At 38.8% G+C, this 22,254-nt stretch overlaps 1 protein-coding gene across 1 annotated transcript in view; it reads left to right on the forward strand.

The window, feature by feature from the left end:
- The window catches only part of EFEMP1 (EGF containing fibulin extracellular matrix protein 1), a 47,295-nt gene extending 28,188 nt beyond the window's left edge, over positions 1-19,107 (forward strand). Inside the window, exons 4-10 of the mRNA XM_009640563.2 lie at positions 7,146-7,268; positions 10,912-11,031; positions 13,405-13,524; positions 14,945-15,064; positions 16,564-16,687; positions 16,815-17,010; positions 18,949-19,107. Of these exons, the coding sequence (XP_009638858.1) occupies positions 7,146-7,268; positions 10,912-11,031; positions 13,405-13,524; positions 14,945-15,064; positions 16,564-16,687; positions 16,815-17,010; positions 18,949-19,107 (962 nt within the window). The remainder of the gene's footprint in view (positions 1-7,145; positions 7,269-10,911; positions 11,032-13,404; positions 13,525-14,944; positions 15,065-16,563; positions 16,688-16,814; positions 17,011-18,948) is intronic.
- The last annotated feature ends 3,147 nt before the right edge of the window (positions 19,108-22,254 follow it).

Genomic DNA, 22,254 nt, shown 5'->3' on the forward strand with positions numbered 1-22,254 from the left:
GAGTTTATGGGCTGCTAGAGTTGTACAGAATTATAGACGCTACCTCATGACACTACTGGATAGTGACCGTGCTGGTTAGAGCACAGGTCTCTATGAATAGGTTTTGCCACTCTAGAAGTGAGAAATTTCTCCAAATATTTCGACTTTGGGTACCTACTGACCCGATATTACGTAACAGATTTTCTGCTGGTATTTACCACCGCAAAGCGCAGCCTCCCAACACCAATGAGTTAAAAGTTGTCTGGGCATCCAGCCCAGATGAATAACATCCCAAATGTTGAAGGAAGTAGCAAGGGAAATAGAAAAGCCTTTGACAGAAATTGTTGATAGCTTGCTAAGGCTAGGGAGGGAACCAGGGAATTTGGAGGTTGCTAATGTTGTTCCTATGTGTAAGAAAGGATCAGGGAGGATCCAGGAAACGACATAGCAGTGAGCTTGGCTTCAGTTGCAAGAACAATATAAGAAACATAAATAAGAGACAGAATACTTAATTTGCTAAAATAAAGTAAGTAATACTCATGGAAGAACTACAGTGGTCTGATTTCTTCAAGTGTTTTGCCTTCAGCTGGTTATTTCGGAAAAATACTATATATTAAGCATCTTGCAGACAGAAGGAAAGCTAATGAAGTGGACAGAAAGTGGAAGGTTTTACAGAATCCTGAAGTAAATTGTCCACAATACCTGCAGTACTGTGCAGATCGTTGTATGCCTGATATCAGACTCACTGGTGCCATTGCTTACATGGGAGGCAGTGTTTTCAGTTCAGATGAATCTATTCGAAAAATAGGCCAAGTCATTTTCTGGTCTCACTCACACTGAGAGCTCAAAAAATTCAAGCTGATTAGCTAAAACATTTATTGTTTACATTCAAAACAAATAGAGAACAGCTTCACTGGAGTCAATGACAAGTGCAACACTGACATCGGTGGAGTCATTCTGCATTTGTATAAGCCATTCAGAAACTTGTCCATGGGCACTGCTCAGTGGGGGCAGAAATATGAATTTGAATCCCATAAGGTCATTTTAAGAGCCCTCTTTTTGATCTGGTGGAATATTCTGCTTACAAGATTGCTACAGACCAGAGAAGGCAGCCTACAAACATTTTGACTTGTTTGTGTATATACTCATCTGTTCAAACAAGGAGAGCATGAAGATGCTGTAGTAAGTTGCAGTATGTTGCAAGCCAGCGAGCAGCCAGAAGCTGAGCACTTCAATCCCAGGAGTCAGACACACTTGAGTTAGTTAAGAATACAGTTCTCCAGCTCCGAGCACAACATACAGGTAGGAGCTAGAGGAGAAAATGTTTAACTGGGTTAAATAAGATGAAGGATAGATGTGGATTGCATTTTTTTTTCCCTCCAGAAGTTTGAAGCACTGGTGAAATGCATCTCGCAAATTTGTATACTTCTCATAATGATACAAAGAAAATTACAGAGATTAAGATGTTGCATAAGTGAGCAAGCAGCATGAGTCAGGGGGTTTGGGAAAAATGAGTCACAGCGTGAAGGGAATGGAGCCAGGTTTGTAGCTCGGAAAGAGAGACTAGGAAAGAATTTTGTGGATGTAGATAAGAGCCTGACAGAATGGATTGCAGTAGAGAAGCTGAAAAACTAACTAGCTCTAAAACAGGGAACCATACACAAGATTTAGAGAAAGCTACAGCTAAAAAGCAGGTCAGGCAAAATTTTTGTACACAACCAGTGGTTGAAATATAGAGCAGGCTGCCAAAGTCAGCAATGGAAGGACATAATTGTGTAAATCACTTCAAGAGGGAGTGTGGGTACATTTTTGGAAAATGAGGGAATCACTGGGTATAGCTATTAGTGAGGCTTGTGGAATTAAAACTATGAAATGCAAGTTGATTTATATTTTGAAGGAATACAGGAGCAAGCTCTGCTGCCCTCCATGGCTCCCACATTATTTCTGTAGCACCCTGCAAGCTTCAAACAGTAGCCTATGCAAATCAGAGCATTAGCTTAAACCTGCAGATGGTTATCAATATCAACATCGTCTAAAATGAACTTTCTAGAACAGCCCTGGAGCTTAGGGCAAAAGGCAGTATTTATATTAGGATGAGTCATTGGGGTCTGATGGCTATATTTACCATAGTAGGGTTGAGGACTTCCATAAACATTTCTGAAAGAGCAGTGTGGTTTACATGTAATCTAATTGAGAGACCAGTGTCCTTAATTGTAATGTTCCTCCCCCTACTCCTCTATTGGCTCTGACTCTTTAAATCAATTTTAGGTTTTTATATAGCAGTAATCACTGCAACTTGATAAAGGACCATACCACCTAACCCGTTTGGGGAATGCTAAGGTTTGACCAAGCCCAAGCCTGTGGGAAAAACAGGATACGAGATTCATATAATTAAAGACTGTGTCGTGATGCTTAACGGATCTGAATTCAAACTGTTCAGAGAACCTGAATTCTGAGTTTCACAATCCCTCAAGTACTTGACTTTGAAACTGTCACATTCTTTCAGTGTAGTATTCTGGACACAACACCTAAAAACAACATGAAAATTAAAGTACTCAATCCAAACACATTTTACAAACTTCGTTAATTTTTTATAACTATTTAAAGTACAAACAAACCCCATAATAAGTTTGCTTTTGAGTGACCTATTGAAAGACTACATAATTATCTGTGCTCAATTATTACAACGATCAAGACACTGAAGTTAACCCAGCTCCACTTTCAAGTAAGATCGATCTGCAAAAGGATTGTTAGAGAACCCAGGCTATTTGAAAGGAAGTTTTCCAACTACACAGGCTGTAACTGTCCAGAGAATAACTGGGAATAAAAATTTGAGCAACATCTTAGATCGGAGTCAGAGGTAAAACGAATTTAAGTTTAATCTATATTTTACATGTTGCATGCTTCAATAATCAAACAATATCCAGGTTGTTTAACAATTTAATATGAAATTACATCCCTTGTTTATCTGTAAACCACAGAACCTTTTAAAATGTTAGCTGAGATTAGAAAATAGAAATAAAGAAAGGGTAAAGTTAGAAGATAATTTTTTTTATGGGTTACCAGCGTAATTTAAATTGCCTACCTGGGCGAGCAAACATATATGCGACATACAGAAATGAAATTTAAACAACAAAGTTGATGAGGAATGAGTTGAGGGTGTTTTCAGGTACAGCTTACAAGATACTTGCTTAAGATAGAAGCTTCAGCTGTGACATCGGTTGTTGAAACACTTATGGAAACCAACTTTATCATGATGACACTAAATGTGGAAACAAGGATGCAGAGGAAAGATGCTCCAGAATGAGCTTGTAAAAGCCCATTATTTTCTTTCTAGATCTGTTTCTTATACTGCACTCATCACTGTGGTATCTTGAGTGCTTTCCAGTAGTGCATTAAGCAACACGACAAACATCTGTCACATGTTTGTTCTTTCACCCTCTCCCCAGAGGGACAAGTGTGTGCAGTGGAGTGTCTTGTTTTAATTTTTTTAATTATTATAAATACGCATGCACGTAACACATTATTAAACATTCGTGCTAGAGAGGAAAGGTCAGACAAATTTATCTTACTCTTAGGATTAAAGCTGGTAAACTCTGATGTTCCTGTAGGAGTTTCTATCACACCCGCACCCCAGATTGCCAAGTCTTTAGATACCAAATCAGTCTGGGCATGGGTGTCCGCAGTAGGCAGGAACCAAAAGTACGGATCCCCACTACCCTCATTTACTGTTCACACTTAAGTCCAGGGATTCTGTCAAGAAAGTTCAAATAGAATGAGATAGTAGGATTTAAGGAAAAACACGTGCTTTCCATAATCGCGATCTCATCCCAGTGTTACTGCAATTGATACAGACTGAAAGCAGGAATTGATGCAGCTTCCAGATCAGTGTCACAGAATCAGAGGGCACTGTGCAAGTTACGATAAACAAGCTAGGAATCTAATGGATTGGAAAAGTCTGATTTGAACTGGAAAAGGAAGTTCTTAGAATAACGGAATGAAGACATAGGAGTTACTGGTTTCCATACAGAGGGGACATAACTGGGAAAACAATCTGGAAGCTTCAGATCAGAGTTCAGTCAGACCCTGAACGATTGCAGATAGACAGTCTACCTGTTCAAGGACAATGAACACATAAGTGGGAATCCCAGATCAATATTGGCACCACCAGTGTAAGATTATGCTATTTCATAAGGGGGGAGAGAAGCACGTGCATTGGTAGGTAGCTACCTGTACCACCTCAGAAAACAATGTAGCTGATCTGCCTCATGCCAAGCAGACCTCCAGCATCAATGTTCCTTCCTTCCTATGACTTCCCCTGTCTATTGCTCCAGTAACTCTCAGGACAATTAGAAAAAATAAAACTGTTTCTCTAATGGAGGATGATTCAGGTCACATTGACTGCCAAGAAGCTGAGGACTTCGCTTTGGGCTTCACTCAAAGGCATAGATGCAGGGATCCATGCAGCAGCATCACATTGCAAAATCCACCAGTGCTTCTTTCTGGGCTGGGCTGCTTCTGGTATCACACCACTACAATTCACATTTGGCCCCGCTTTCAGCACTGAAATCTTCCAGTCACTCCCTCACCCTTCTATCAGTCAGAACAGTAGACATATCTGTAGTTACTGCAATAGTAGAGATTTCAGAACTGAATGTTCCAGCACTGAAACCTTTCTAGCTGCCTTTTGTTCTCCTCCCGCAATATTTTCCTGAAAGCACTTAAACACGATCAGCCTTCCTCTAACATTACTGATGTCTTTGCATGTATGCAAGCAGAACTGCTCCAAGCATGGCAACCTACTGCCCTTCCCCAGTGAAGGCTACAGGCTGCTCTCCTGTCCACCTTCACTTTCCACCATAGACAATTCAGTAAAGCCCACAAAAAAGAGGATTGGAGTTTTCAAATAACTCCCATCAATACTTCATTCTGTGTATCTGTTTCCCTAGCTTGCCTAGGGACGCATCTCAACAGAAGATCCAGAAAAACCAGCCAAAATGGCAAAAAGTACCATGACTATGCAGATTAACAACACTGATAAAGCTCTTCTGAAGTCCACCAAGAACATGCCACATACCAATATGCATTTTCATAGCATGTCAAAGGCAGATGGGACATACAGTCACAGCTAATATGCAACCCAGGTCAGGATCCTAACTTGAGTAAGAAGCTTAGGAGAGCTCTAAAGGTTTCCTTGAAACAAGTCTCAAGAAAAGGTTGTTCTTATAAACACAGATCTTTGTGGCCATAACATCTAAGCCTCTGAGAATTTCCAAATGAGGCAGCAGCTAGCAGTCAAACAGTACTTTTGAATAACTTTTTTTTCAAACTGAACTTACCAATGAAAGTATCACAGACCTTGAGCACATAAGTCAGTCTGGTTTGCTTCATTTTAGCTGGTGTAGCTTATTATTCCATAGAAATTAAGCTAAACAGAAATCAAGCCATGGATGCAAATGGCAACACAAGGACTTAATGCATTTTAACTAATCCATCTTAAAAGGTAATGCACGTTAAGTTCACTCATATATGAAGTTCCTAAAGATCAAATAAACTTTATTCCAGTACTCTGCAACAAAAGGGATTTGAACAGTATGAGTATTATAGCCATTTTATTTTCAACTTTCGTAGAAACGGGAGTACACGCACAGCCCAGTGAAGCCTCTGCAAAGAGTTGCATTGAACTCCACCGTGTTTTGGCTCAAGCATTTAATGATGTGTCAGGCTGGTATGAGGCAGCCAGCTATAGTCCCTGAAAGTCTTTACACCTGAGAATGTGCTTTTCAGCTGTCAGTACAGAACAATGCGGTCAGCAAGCCCTGCATCAACACAGCAGCTTTAGGACTGATATTAGGCAGAAATGCAAAGAGCAGGCTAACATAAAAGGACTTTATTTTTCCTGTCAGATAAAGAGAGGATATATGCAAAATATTTGGACATTTTGGGAAAGAGCAAACACTGAGAATTAATTCGAACTGTTGATGGTTTATTTTTTATTGAATCTTGTGGTCAAAATTGTTTTCATTTGCTATGAGAAAGAATCCATCATTTTTTCCAAAGCACCACCCAGAATCTGCCACTGGTGATGTTCTAACATCCCCAGTGCCTATACAAATAGAGAGGTCAGCTGAGATTTGTAAACTAGAGATCATAAGTTTTAAGGAATTTGTTTATTCAGCCTAGAGTCTCCAAATTGTGTACAATGCCAAAATTTAGAAGTCCTTTCACTGTACTGTGTCAGGTTACAACAAAAAGCTCTCCAAACATTTGGGATGTTCAGATGAGAAAGCAAATTGTAATTCCATTTTAAGCAACCTATTTGTCAGCACATGCAGTTTAATTATAATTAAGTACCTCCCGGAGTTATAATGAATAGGCAAAATCAAAATGTTGGGTTTATGCTTGTATAAACCTGCATTTAGTGTGAACTAAAAGCTGCCTGAATTACACTGAAAAGTATCAGTCTAGTATTTGCATTTTTAGCTGTACTGTTCAAACACAAACATACATAAACTCTTTCCAAAGACTTTCACATATTGACTGAATTAGGGGAATTTTCATGGGAATGACGAGAGGCAGATCTCTTCCTGATGAGAAGGCCACCACGTACCAAGTTCCAAGTCCCTGTCCAAAGTATGGAGCACGGGAACCGTGCAAAAGTGATCACCAGAGTCTTTTTAGTATTAGCAAAAGAACATATTTCTAACCCGTCTCACTCTTGAGAAAGTGCTGAGCCACATTTGCTGAAGTTTTCCAGAGTAATTCAGCATGCAACAAACAACCAGCATGGGAAAAAAAAAACCACCAGAGTAAAGCAGTCAAGTGATGGAAATACGATAAAGTTGCAAGAAGCTTACAGGAATTTTTATAGTTCTAAATACAAAATATTAATGATATTTGATAAATAAAAATATCTGATTGTTTATAATAACCATATATCTGAAAATATTTCCAAATGCAGTATTATCAGAAATAAAAGCTGTTAGAAATCGGATAACATTTTATGTCCTGCAAATGGAATAAGCATTGAGATGACATCTTTGGAGTACATTTGAACTTTGTTGCCTTTGCTTATAGGTAGCTCAAAGATAGGTAAAGCATTTCAACAGGCTACATATTTCAAGTAAGAACTTATGACTAATACTACTTTTGCTTTTTTTATAAAGATATAGATGAATGTGCAACTGGAACCCATAACTGTAGATCTGACCAAGTATGTGTCAATTTAAGAGGGTCCTTCAGCTGCCAGTGTCCTCCAGGCTATCAGAAACGAGGGGACCAATGTGTTGGTAAGTGTTGCTCTAGACTACATTATTTTTGTTCGTTATCTACAGTCGCAAACTTAATATTGATTATAAAGTATATAGATATGTGTACTGCAAAATAGCTATATAACTTTGAAATACAATGAAATAACCACTTTATCACAATAATTAATCACTAAACCATAGCATTAGAAACTATTTTAAGTATAATCAACACTTGGAGTTGAACTTCACAAGATTAATTTTCCTAATAGTTACCATTGTGTTTATTGTTTGTATTGGGGTATTGCCTAATGTCCCAGATACAGTCATAAGTCTACTACAGCGGCAAACCAGAGCATGTCTTTCCACTGACCTCAGCAAGACTTGACTCCAGATCTGTAGGACAAAGCACTACCTTCACACAGGCCTAATCCCTGCTCCACAGAGCCCCCTTGCACAGTCTGTTTCAGTACTCATTTTACGAGTATAAATGAGAGAGATGGAAACTCTGAATGCAGGTATATATTTGCAACTTATAAACCACTAAGCTTTATTCTTTGTGCCAAAATAAACTATCAGCACCCTTGGGACCTATACAAGCATAGCATTAAATTAAATCCAAGTGCAGTGTAAAGACTGCATCTTTCCTATTCCATCCTCATTTGGGGATATTATGCAAAAGTGCCATTACTCTGTTCCTGCAGTTCTTCAGCCTTTATTTAACACCTCTTTAATCGTGATTTCAACGGATGAATTGCTTTTATAGGCACTCCGGCCTTAAGCCTTAGGTTTGTCAGAGATAATAAAAACAACTATGAAATAAGAGAATCAAATATATACATCATGAGGTGATTCAAGACCACCTCTTATATGAGACAACACTAGTTTTATGCAGCCTAGGAGAAAAGCGTTTTGGTTTGGCTTGGGTTATGTTTTGTCCTCAGAACAGGAACAACAGCACTTCAGGTTTTCCTCTTTTTCTATGTGTTAGGGATCCTGCATTTGAAAGTGTTTAAGAACTTTTTTTTATTTTAAATCTCTTTCAAAGAGCCTTGCAAAGGTAGTCACTGCCTAACAAGAGCTTAAGGAAGGAAACTGAGGAAGTTTCAGTATACATCTAGGCTAACTTAAAATGCTGGGCATGGCTCACTCTTTAGGGTTCTGAGCCAAGGGCTGTAGAAAGCAACCCAAAAAGTCTTATCTCTTTCCCCAAAGATGAGGATCAGGCCTTGAACTGACAAATTGATATAAACAGATGTATCTGATTTTTCTCAGTTCTTGGTGCAATAGGATGAGTTGTTTAGAATGCAGGTAGAGGAATAGTTTTGACAGGTCATTGATATATATTTTGTTTTAATTATCTGGGTTTTATCTAGATTTTTCAGAGCAGGTAAAGTATATTACTGCTATGCAATAGCACTTTTAATGTCAAGACCTATGGTACTACCTGAAAGTCTCGCAGGACACATTACAGTGCTCAAAAGAAAAAAGCAGAATGATACACCCTTATATCTACATGTGAATACATTTATCCATCTAAATCTATACATGAAGATGTCTGGAAAGTGAAATTTCCCTTCTCCTATTTAGGTCAAAACCAAGAATAACACCTGTGTTACATATTATACACTGACCTAAATTATAAGTACATCCCTACACTTAGTACTGTCAGCATTTCAGAATAAAGCCTGTCTTTGGGGATTTTATAACAACTTAGCCAGAAAATGTTCTTGGGGCCAGATCTTGATAGAGGTTCTCCATATGGGAGGAAATGTTTCTCAAATTTGAAAGAAATTTTTCCAGACTATTTTGGCTTCAAGGTAGAGGGAGAAAAGGACTCATTTCTAACAATTGATTGATTTTAATCTGAATTCAGTAATCATTTCTGTGTTTTTGAGATTTTTTTTTTTAAATTTGCTCGTTCACATACCACAAAATTAGTCTTTTCTGAGATGTGGGACTGCAGATAGAATGAATTGTTTTCCAGCATTACTTCAAACAGAAGATTTGGCTGAATTTATCACATAATGCTTAGCCCTCAGATCTGCATAGACCTGATGTGCTGAATCCTGCAAGGAAAACTCCCACTGAATTACAGTCAGATCCCAGAAGCATTTCTGTGCATAAAAGCAGTGCCTAAGCAGCAAAGCATCGCTCCTATGTCTATACAGGCTAATCAAATCTTTAAACAGCAATTTGTAAGAGCTTAGTCCTGTAAAAGTCAAGGATGGAAGAGATCTACTGTGCCTCCTAATTTATTCCATTTCTACTTCCAAATTTCTCTCTCCAACAAAAGAGTTACAGCGACAATCGCTACTGTATGGATAGCCAGGAATTTTCCACCATAAGCCTTTTCATTCAGAACCATCCAAAACACTCCACCGCTAAGTTTAGCCCCAAAGAGTGACCAAATTTGACAAAGAAAGGGTTAACTCCTAAAGATTATTTTTTCACTTGATATTAAAACAAACACTTTCCTCATTATAAAAAAAAGTCTTGGCCTCTTTTTAAACACATCTATGGTGGAAACAGCTGGAGGTAGGAAACTCAAGATCTGGCATGGATACGGGAAGTGCCTTTGTTCCAGTGAAAACTGGTCTTATTTGTCTGAGCACTGAGCCTTTGAAATCTCACATTGTGTACATGTACAGAACACGGCATGGATTTCTTCACCAAGCTCAAGCAGGCCACAACTAAAGCCGGCTGCTGCACATACATGCGCGATCAGCATTATGGCATATTAAAAAAAAAAAATGTTTTTCAGACAAAACCAGAGGGAGTATCTCTTCCAGAATGCAAGGAAACCTTTTAAAATGCAGAGAGGTAAAAGAATGGGCTGTTGCATATTTTGTATGGTTCGCAGGTGAAAACCCTGCTCCAATGCACATTAGGAATGCTGAAACTTGGAAAGGCAGCCTGCTCCACCTCAAAACCAGGGCTAATCTGCAAAGAGAGCCCATGGAAAGTTACTACTGCAGCAGCACCAGCTTCTGCCAGCCTGATGGCCTTCCGCAGCACCAGGGAGTGCAACCAGAAGGTGCTAGTGCTGTTGTATGGAAAGGTGTGCAGGAGAGGCAGGGAGGGGAACGGGAGCAACAGCAGCCCCTCGGGGGAGCAAGCCAGTTTCTGGGGGATCCCTGCAGAAGCAGAGCCACCTGTTTCATTTTCAGGCCCATTAGTCTTCTATCCTTGCCATTCCCCTGTACTTGCACAGAAAATTTGGACTCTAATGGAGCTGAAAAGATGTAGTACATGCTAAGAGAGCTGCGTGTAAATTTTCAGAAAAACAAGAGCTACAAGCCACATGCACTGTGTTGGTCGGCAATATGTCGCATCATGAGAAATCTTGGTTGAAAAGCAGAACAAAACATTCTGGGTTTTACCTACACAAAATGAGAAAAGACAAAGCAGTACTGTAGAACTGAATCAAAAATAAAGTTGGAATGTGTATTGATCTCAGTGGCTGGAAGACAATCAGCATAAAACAGATTTTTACTAAAGTTACTTAGAAAGAGTATAGTAGCATCCCTATTAATATCCATAGAAGCTGTACCTAACTCACAAGCTTTTTCTCCTCCTGCTTTTAATCAAGTGCAATTAACTTTACAGTTTCCTTGGGCACAAGACAGCGAGAGTGAACTGCTGTGATTCCCTTTGAACTAATTTCTCTTTTTTGGTAACTCAGACATCGACGAATGCACCCTGCCTCCTTATTGCCACCACCGATGCGTGAACACTCCTGGTTCCTATTATTGCCAGTGCAATGCTGGTTTCCAGTTAGCATCTAACAACCACACCTGTGTAGGTAAGAACTTCTCTGCACATACTTACACATGAGCTCACTCAGTAGAGACACAAATACTGACACATGACTTGCCACGGTTGAAATTTAAGTATCTTCATCCCAACTTAAAGGAAATTAATACCAACCAGTAAGACATACCAGTTGCTGTATTGAGAGGCTCTCTTGCAAATGACCTGAGGAGTAAAGGAGGGTTAGAGAGAAAATGGAAGCCTTATTTGAAAACCTGTTATTTTGTTGGTGTAGCAGGTTCTGAGGAGCATCTAGTTTGGCAGCTGGAATCCTGGAAGTTTATATGCATTATTTAATCTTAGATTTAATTATTCTTCCAGTTCTGGTGGATGGCTTTGCATTGTCATTGGCTTTCATGATATTATTCCCAGTTCACGCAACACAAAGGCTGGAACTGGAAACCAGGGGAACCTGGTTTCTGCAGTTCAGTGTAATTATCCTCAGCATGTAATAAACATAGTGAAGAAAGAAAGCATCTGTGTCGCATTTGAATATCTAGAAAATGTTAAAAAAGAAAACGAGTATCACTAAGGAAGAGCAAACCTTTAGAAGTGATCCTCCCTTTAGAAATAAAGTTTTACTGCTTCACTTACTATTTTAAGACTGCTGTCAAGTTTGAAGCCGTAAGTTCTGCTTTCTAGAAGAATTAGAGTCATAATAAAAAGGTAACTATGCTGAAGTGCAGAGAGAATGACCATAAAAAAAATTAAGATATTGGTGATGGAGATAGTTCTTGATGACTATAATTTATATATACATAAAATCTATATTATATACATATTTTTATATATATATAAAATCAGTCTGGGTTTTCCAGCTTCTAGGATTACTTCCAAGTGTTGCCATATCTTATCAAGTACCCTGGCACACTGCATGGCACTAAAGTGAGAGGGGAATTTGTTTTTCACCAAATGATAGGATAAAAAATCCACATGTGGACACAGCATAACCACGTGACAAGTTGTTACTTATTTGACCCTTTCCACAGCTCCAATGCAAGGTGTATTCTTTCAGTTACACTCACAAATCCATGCCAGGTCCAAGTCTGCTAGGTGCTTCACCAAAACACCCCTGCGCTGACTTGCTGGCCTCCCAGCATAATAAGGCATACTCCCACCAGGAGAGGTAAGAGTAAATCTGAAGAAGAAAATTTGTAAATGAATGGTTGCTGCATCAAGACAGACTTTCACATCTGCAACAGTCATCTGGCAGAAGGGATGCTTGACAGCTGTACCGATCTCATTTGTGTTACAACTTTTGCATATATTGAAAGTGGGTCAATATTTCTTGGAAGGAAAACAAACAGAATTGTGGCTTTGGCGAGCTTGTTATTCCTTCTGGTAGCATTGTCATGATGTACATTCTTTGCACTGTTGCCATAAATTAACTAAAAGGAGGAGGAAAACACTTTGTAATCCATTTTCCCCTATTATCATTCATTTTCAGGACTGGGAGGTTCATCATATAGAGAATTAATATCCTCCTCATTGGTTTAGTTTTTGTGAATGCCTCATCTTAGTCGTCTTTGTCAGTTTTTGTCTCCGTAAATGACGGAGTGTTGCTGACATTTATAAGCATTTGCAAAAGCCATGAACTCAAGATTTTTTTTCAAATGCAGCTTGCTACCAATGGTTCTGATAAACACAAATACGAATGGAAAACATGCAGGGGAGGAATACAAGGGAAAGTACATGAAAATCTACAAAGTGAAGACAGAGGAGCAGCAGTTAGTCAACAGCCTATGAAAAACAAGTGTTATAGATTCCAGAGGTGATTACAGTTATATAAACTTCCCATTAAAAATTGCTTCTCTTCTCATACCACAGTGTTCTCGCACATGTTCTTAGGATGGGCACACTATGGAAAAAATCTAGCACAGAAACATACCTTTCCCCAGTATGGTCTAGGCCTTAGAGCATTGCAAAACTCTACTGGCCTCAAAGGTTCATGTTATAATTGTAATGGAATTTAAAAGAACAAATTTTAAGAGTAATAAATAGCTCAAATAAATCTTAACCACTGCATGCTGAGAGGTCTTATCAGTATGTGTTCCTTATATCAATTATTCATAGAGACTTGGCATTTCATACCTGAAAAGAGACACTGGAATGCAGAGTTTAATAGCCACACTAAACATTTTTGGAAGAATTCATCACACATTAGAATAACTCTCATTCCTGGAAAAATACTCTTTTTCTACATGGAATGTACAGCATAGATCGACATTGTTCCAGTGACTGCAGATCTATATTGATACAGTCAACTGAGCTTCTGCTAAGCAATAGACCCAGACTAAGGACTAAGCCACTTAATCAACTTAATTACCAGCTACACAAGATAAAGATCTGTAATTTTTCCTTTCAGACATAAACGAATGTGATGCCAATAACCCATGTGCCCAACAGTGTTACAATATACTGGGTTCCTTCATCTGTCAGTGTAATCCAGGATTTGAGTTAAGCAGTGATAGAATCAACTGTGAAGGTAAGCAGGTTTTTTTTTTGTCTTGGAAGAGTGATTTTTTTTTTTTTTAAATTATTTTCCCAGAAGTCTTTCTGTGAACTAAAGGATATAATTCAAGTGGAGCTACACTGCGGGTACAGTTTATAGCCAAAAGCTCCAAGACATTTATTTTTTCCATTGCAAATGTGGTTGCTAATACACACCTTAGCAGCTGCAGCTGCATTCAGGTACATGTAGATACGGGTATCTCCCTAATGGTAAGTGCAAAACAGGACAGACATTACTACATTTCGAATCACAGCTGGGAAGAATAAGGCTTCTGAATACTTATTTCACAAACTCACTGGAATTGTGTGTGGTCTAATGCTGATGACCATTAAATGAATCGGAAAGGAATGCAAACCAAAAACAAGTGCAAGTTTGTGTGTTGTTAGGCTCCTCTGAAAATAAAACCTCAAATTCTTGATTTTTAAGGAAGCGACAATTGTGCTTTTAAGCCTGTGTATACAAACAGCATGTCTCCTGATGATTATACAATCAACACTATTTCCTCTGCCAGAGTCTCCACAGGGGTCCTCTAATCTCCTTTTGGACACATGATGATCTCACCCTTAAAGCCCATATCCTTTCTACCAGTCTTTGAGCCAAAGAGGTCTTTTTGGTTTACCACTGCCCTCCTAAACAAGCCAGCAGAGCTATTACAGATGCTCTCTCTCCAAGCTTCTTAAGTTAATCCTACTTGCAAGTGAACAGAACAGGGAGCAGCAAGTATGCAGCCTCCAAGGAAAACCCTGACAAATTCAAGGACCGGGCTCAAGACTCTGAGGTAGTAGGAGGGAGTTATGCTGTTTTCCAAGCCATCCCCTAGTTTTGACATGTTTAGTTTAAATTCTGGTTAATGACATAGTGTTACATTCTGTTTTGCATTACACTTCTCTAGCAAGGGACTGATAGTTACAGAAAGATTAAAAAAAGCAAGAGAATGGTACACACTGGATGTTATTTGAAGACAAAAAATAGGCCTTGCCCTCTTTCCCAAATTGCTACTCCATTAGGATAGGGCACAAAAACAAAGGCAGTATTTTTGCCTTACTAAACTAATCACATCTGTAGGTTTTTTTTGTGAAAGTAATCACATTTTGGAATACTAAAAGTATAAATTCTTTCAAGAATTCTTTTCCCAAACCTGTTCTGAAGTCTAGTTTAGCTTTTGCTTCCTCAAATCCAAAATTCTCATTTTGGAAGATTATTGATAAACCACAAGTAGAGCTAGCCTTGCAACTTTGAGGCATTAAGCAGTACATTTCAGTTTTCTGACAACTTACTCTTTTTAGACAGAATTATTTTTTTTTTCCTGCTAGAACTAGCATTTAGCTATAATAACTTAGTGTTCTGTAGCAAGGTAGATGTTAAAATAACTAAGTTCTTTTGCTCTCTGCAGACACCGATGAATGCAGAACCTCAAGTTATATGTGTCAGTATCAGTGTGTGAATGAACCAGGAAAATTCTCATGTGTCTGCCCTGAAGGATACCAGGTAGTAGGAGGCAGAACATGTCACGGTAAGTACCCTCATCTTAAGCAGTCTCAAAACTTCATTAACACCACCATTTCAGGCAAGACTAGGAATGCTTGCTATTTAAGTGTTTATATTTCATGACAGGATTACCATTATGTTCGCAAATGATAGGTTGTAAAGCATTTCATGATTAATTGCATCTCTTATTAATTCATATTTGAATCCTTCAGCTCAAACTTTTAAGTCCTTTAGATTCCTAGGACAAAATTTCAGTTTTTGCCACCTTCAGGTAAAACTTGTCTTGGATATCTAGGCAGTGAGTCTAAGTTTGAGATAAACATCTCAGAAAGTCAGGCCATTTTTTTGCAGGCACTAAACATGGCTTTCTATCATGTTTCATTTATATAGAGGTTCCTAAATCCAGCCACAGCAGAAATGAAAGATATGTTTCCTCTGATAACAGGGAAAAAAAAAAAGCAAGACTGAGCAGCTTAAATAATTTTTTGTTTAGAAATTAAGCATTCTGGTCAGGTGCCACCAAATGCCAGAGTTTTAAAGTTTGTGGTTTCTTCCTCACTGGTGGTAAATGTTTCTGCATCTTATTAGAGAATATTGCAAAGCAACATCTTAAGTGCCAGAACCATTGCTTATGTAATCCAGAAGCTGATTTAGCAGTCATTATTTTTAGAAATAAATAGGTATGCTAATTATTGGCAGAAGGGACAAGGAAATAACTCAAATTTGTCATTAACATTTTTTATAAAATTCAGGTTATTTTCTTTCCCTTCTTAAGAACAACAGCTGATACTGAACATTGAGGGGTAGTTCATTTGACCATCTAGAAATCTGTTTATGTATTCTGTGAGATTACATTTGAATAAGCCCTTTCTGTGACTGTGTTAATTGTAGGAGACCACATAGGCAGACAGTAGTGAGGTTCTGGCACTGACAGGATAAGAGAGCATTAATACAGCACAAGTCTGACAGTCCCCACCTCCATCCAGGGTTATTTTCCCAGGCAAAAAAAGAAGCTCTACTTTGCACAGTAAACAAGTTTTCATTATTTCTTTCAAAGCTATTTTAGTTAAAATGCAGCCATTAACTAAGCATTTTAGTTAGGCCATGAAACTCAGGCAATCAAAAGTGACAACCTGCAAAAGACAGGAAATCACAATTCTTCCTCAAAACATTTTTCTTCTTTCTTCTGTCTACAAGATATCCTCTGGTATAAAAATCATTCTTTGCCATTAGAAACTTCACAGTATTTCTACACTTGCATTATGTACGATTAGTATGTTTCTTTAGTCAGCAAAAAAATCTTCAGAATTAACACTTGATAAACAAATTTATTCCATTTCTGCATAGAAAAATCCTTTATAGCCAGGCCCCAGAAAAGCAGGTAAAGAACACTGAAAACCATTGGGTTTCAACAAACAAGCGGGTGGCACTTTTTTGGGGTTGTTTTGAGGGCACTGTGTTTGGTTTTGTAGCAAACTCATTTCCATCTGTTTTGACACAGTCCCTTTTTTCCTTCTGTCCCAGATATAAACGAGTGCGAGACTACTAACGAATGCAGAGAGGATGAAATTTGCTGGAATTACCATGGAGGATTTCGTTGTTACCCAAGAAATCCTTGTCAAGAGCCCTATGTCCTTACATCTGAGAAGTAAGAGAAAAATTGGTCTTCTGGTTTTTTTTAGGATCATGCCCAAGAAGAAACATGATCAAATATAATAAAAAGCAAGTGCCATTTGTTTGCAACTGTCACAGTTTTATCCGTTTTTGTTTTTCAGCCGCTGTGTCTGCCCCGTTTCAAATGCCATTTGCCGAGAGCTGCCTTACTCTGTTGTGTACAAATACATGAGCATCCGTTCAGACAGAACAGTGCCCTCTGATATCTTCCAGATCCAGGCAACCACTATTTATCCTAATACTATTAACACATTCCGGATCAAATCTGGAAACGAAAATGGAGAGTTTTACCTGAGAGTGAGTATTGGTGGGAGTTGGACCCTGAGCGGGCTATAAAGACCACTGGTGCTACTGCGGTGTTATAGTGCCTTGCCATTTCAAAAAATCCATCAAATATTCCCTTGAGAGTATCACAGCATCCCAAAGTTTACCATCCTTTTAGTACTTCCTTATTAAGTGCACTCGGTTTCCAAGTTTTAAAAAGCCTTTTACTTCTCTGCCTGAAAAGTGAGAATCAAACTTTCTTTCAAATGAATACAACACTAGTAGCGATCATAAATATTTAGCAATCCAGCAACACCCATGTCAGATACAAATGAGATACCTCTGTGCTTTTCACACTCTGTACCAACACCCCATATATGTGCATTTAAGAGAGGATTATAGAAAGATTCCTCATATAATGACTTCTATTAAATCTCATTTTTGTGAAAAAGTAACAAGTCATAGCTTGGGATGGGGCACTGATTTCTAGAGTGCTAAGTTCAGGCCAACTTGCAAAGGTTTTGTGTTGAGACATACTTAAATCTTTATTCTCCCAAAGTGCTGCAACTATTTCAGAAAACCACAGAAGTTCAAATGACTTACAATAGCAGTATTTCCTGTTGGTATCATGCATTCAAGTAGATACACATGAATGAAAGTGTCTATAACATCTGCTTTTTAAGATTATTTTTTGAGGAAATCCAATTTTCTTGGACACGTGCAATATTTACAAATTCCTGGGAAATTCTTTTTGCTTCATATGTGTCTTTACACTCAGTAAAATAGAATTAGCACAAAAAAATTTAAATCAGAAATATATTAATTGGGTTTCATTTTAGCTTATTTTCTTAAAATCTGAAGATTAGGGAGTTCTGATAACACATCCAAGCAATGTACCAAGAATCTGTTATTGCCTATTTACACCATGTTTCCCCAAGATGGGAAAAAGGAACTACTAATCTGTATCTCACTTGTTCGGTGCTTTTCCCTGGAATTATCACACATCAAAACCCCATATCTACCCCCAAAATACAAAGTTGTTTGCTTGAAAAATGAACAAGATCACGTTTGGGTTAGACCCCAATCTAGCCTTCAGACTTTCTTTAGACTAACAGTTCCAACCTTCTGTTGCCACCCAACAAGGAATCACAGGCCTTAAATAAGGAAGTGTGTGTTTATTCCTGCCAAGGGACTGTGATAAACAAACGCTTACTAAAACAATAGGAATTACTTCTAAGTAAAAGTCTGAGCTGGGTCTCAATCAGCAGATGGCTTGGATTCATCTGTATACCCTACTCATTTGACACCGTGAGAAAATATTTGTAGTAGGTGAAGGGAGAGATGGAGTTTATGCTTTTATTATCATCTGTAAATTACGAAGCTGTTTAACAGACTAGCAGCATGCCACAGACAAGGGCTGTCAACATTCCCCAGCAGCACTGGGAGAAGTGCTTCGGAGCAGTACAAGATGGGACAGCAATATAGGCATACCAGTTGCAAAAATTCCTAGTGTTTACAAGGGGAGCATGACTTCTTCTGGACTATGAGCCATGAAATTAGACTTGGACTTTCCCTCCACTGAGCAAGCTATATCACTGTTAAAGACATTAGGTCTCCCTTGTTTTACCTGTTCTCCATATATTTTAAAAGCTGATAGATGGGGATAAAAAACAAAGACCATCCTGGGATAGATTACCACTTTTCACATCCTTCAGAAAAGTCAGCATAACCAGGAACAGATTCTGCAGTGCAGTTTATTCCTCTGAGCCCTAGTCAGGTAAAGTTTTCCCTGCAGCAAAGCCAGGTGTGAGATTAGTCACAGCCACTTTAAAAAGTTAAAAGAATACTTGCATTGTGTATCTCTGTGCTGAGAGAGCATTTTTACAGCATAGTAACGCACAAGCACTTGATGCAACCAGGGAATCGTTTTAGATTTGACTGTGTTAAACTTTGTTGTTGTTATTCTTTCAGCAAACAAGTGCCGTAAGTGCAATGCTTGTACTGGTGAAATCCCTATCAGGACCAAGAGAACACATTGTGGATCTGGAGATGCTAACAGTCAACAGTTTGAATTATCGTACAAGCTCGGTGTTAAGATTAACAATAATAGTGGGACCTTACGCATTTTAGTGGTTTTCAATAACCCTTCACTGGCACTTAAAGCAGCCAAAGAATATTATCTTAAAGAAAGCACTTACTATTTTATTTATAGATTTTGCTCTCTTTTTTAAAAAAATGTGTTTAGTAAGTTGATATCTTTAATCCACACATTACACCTGTAATTCAAAATTAGTAGATGTGTTCCATAGTATAACATGGGCATTGTCACTTTCTGTATAAAGATTTAAATCTTTTTTATTACCTTTCTTGGACTAGATACATACTACGCTTTCGTATGAGAACTGTATGTTCATACTATCATGTAAAACTTCACACACCCTTCCTAGCCAAATAGGTCATGCAATTAAAATGTGATCTTCTATGTCATTTTTATTTTAAATTCTAATGCAGCTACACTGACAATCTCAAAAAGAAAAAAATTATATAGTATGAATGATACACAAAGTAACGGTTATCTGATAAGCTAAAATATATTCTTTTTAACTACTTTGTAACAAAAGATAACAGTCAATAAAAATCTATTTCTGTAGACATTTATGTGCTATCAGTTGGTTTTTCTAATCTGGGTTGGAGGTAAAGTTGCATTGTGAGAAATGTTTTGCATTGGGTTTTTATATGCAGATTGAGTTAACCATACCACGGAATAACATTCTGCTCTCTCCAAGAAAAATAAACCATAGGAAGAAAATTTCTCCAACAATGAAAGAAACTCCAAATGGAAAAATCACCAGGCAGGGCACACGTGTCTGTGTTTTCTCCCGAGAACACTGTTGGTCATTACTGGTTAGAGGGATACAGCATTTTCAGACAGAAGTTAACATGCTGCATTCCAGAAATACTATGTTGTATACTAAGAATTGAGTGCATTTCCTTATTAAGTTATATCATTTTCAGGCACTCTGTCCTATCCCTGCTCTTACAACTCAGATGTATCATGTACAGTGTTCATAAAATTTATTTCTAATTCAAGAACTAATAACATCTTTTGTAATATGTAAAATCTTGTTTCTTGTTTAAAATGTAGTAGTTAATCCTTTGATGTACAAAATTTTTAATAAAGATCTCTTACCATATTGTATTTAGTCTTTTTTGAGGTAGTTTCTTAGCCACATTAGAGGGCTGCGTTGTCAGCTACTGCAAGAGTCAGCAAAGCTCCGTCAAGTTCTCCAGAACCAGAATGACCCAGATCTCAGTCCATACAGTATTAGCTCATGGAAAACTAAAAATACCATTCCCTTGTAGAAGGACAAAGGTATTGCCTACTGCACTTCAAATTGCTTACATTTAAAGAAAACACAAAACAAAAACATACCAACACACACTCATTGCTAGTTAGTTGCTGATTTACAAGAAGGAGCTTCTTTTCTACTGAAAATTCATTTTCTACAGAAAATATTTGTGAATAGTGCAGACATTATACACAAAAACCCCCTCTTGGGGCACAGACCCACAGATTCATATTTGTTATATCAATCACCCTCAGTGATTACTTTCAGGGGATGTGCCCAAAGAAGCAACAAGCATGGCTGGAGAACTTGGCATCCAGAGGTCCTGCATGGCAAGACAGCAAAAACTGGCTCCAGAATATGACTTAGAACAGGCCACAACCACACTGGTTTAGGGTGACACATCCCCCACGCTCAGACAAATTGCAGAGCAGGACCCCATTATCCAATGATCGTTCCTTCAGGCAGTCATTTGTGGCTTTAAACAAATACTTCGACTGCCAAAAGGGTCAGAGCACATGGTTGTGGCATTGGCCAAAAAACAGTGTTTGCGCTGGGTTGCATTTCCTTTGCCTGGGGCCCCAGAGCTGTGGGGTGAGACCCTTCATACCCCTCTGCAGAGAGGAGCTCACCAACACAAACCCAGTTGCTTTGTAGAGGGATTTAATTGGCGTTTTCCATGGTGCAAACTCTCTGATACAGAGAGTTTGACTTGTAGGAAGCTCCTTCCTCTCCCCAGAGGGATTCCTCCCCATTCATCGTAGCTACAAATCTCAGTTTGAAAGGCAGCTCCTCATCCCACACATGTACAGAGCAAAACTCCTCTGACCTCCTCCTCTCTGCAATTCTTGTGGCCAGCAGCACATGCTCACCTCCATGCTTAGCACGTCAACCAACATTTTCTATGTAGTCTGTCCTCTCAAATGAGCTGCACTGGCCCTCAAGCATCCCCCTCTACCCCCAGCATCAGCACTGTTCTTTTACACAGTTTTTTAACTTCTCAGATTGTGTAATTCAGCATTGCCCATTCCAAGAAACAAATCTGTTTTGTTGTTGTTTCTAGGTTTAAAATGGGCAGTTTTCTCTTAATAGGTGCCCAGAGGAGGTTGAAGTGGCTTTGCCTCCTTCAGTCCTGGGAGTTGCAGGGCACCAGGCTGGTCACTGCAGTGAATTAAGCAGCCACAAATAATCCCCAACATCCCCAAGATGCCAGGCTCTGCCCCAAGGATTTACTCTACCCTCACACTCTGCCAATATTTACATCAGTTTTGTCACCAGCACTTTTAAATCTTCCTTTTAAATCTCAGCTTATCTGACAGTGACCTGTGATCAATTTGATCATTATATAGAGAGAAAAATAACATTTGTATACTTATCAAATGGCATGAACAGCAGAGGCGGCTGGAGCTCATGTACGTGCCCAAGCCATATTCAGCCCACTCGTTCCTCCACATCTCATCATGCTCATAGACTTGGCTTAACCCATTTTCTTTTCGCACAAACTGTCCTGCCAACTATCCCACTCCCCATCTGTTTGCAATATATAAGACCACTTACAGCCCAAACTATCCAAGTCAGAGGGTATCACACAGCTCAGGAGAGCAGATCCAGCCACTTGCCATTACATTGCTATGCATTGGTTGAGATCTAAACACAGCCACTGGGTGTGGGCACCGCTCTCCATGCACAACATTAATCGTGGTGCTTTTATGGAAGCGGGGAGCTGAAATAACAGCAGCCCCTCCAAACCAAAACACAAGCAAGCGAGCAGAGCAAGCCAGGGACTACAACAGGGCTATGCAGAAATTGGAAGGGGGCAGTTGGTATTGTTTTGGATAGGGGTGCGGTACGTGATCAAGCGTGAGAGTGTCCGAAAGAAGCCCATAATCAAAATGAAAAGATGGTTCAGAGCCTGAACAGGGAGAACTTT

This window comes from Egretta garzetta, unplaced genomic scaffold (assembly GCF_000687185.1).
Source record: "Egretta garzetta isolate BGI_Z169 unplaced genomic scaffold, ASM68718v1 scaffold200, whole genome shotgun sequence".
Classification (NCBI taxonomy): Eukaryota; Metazoa; Chordata; class Aves; order Pelecaniformes; family Ardeidae; genus Egretta; species Egretta garzetta.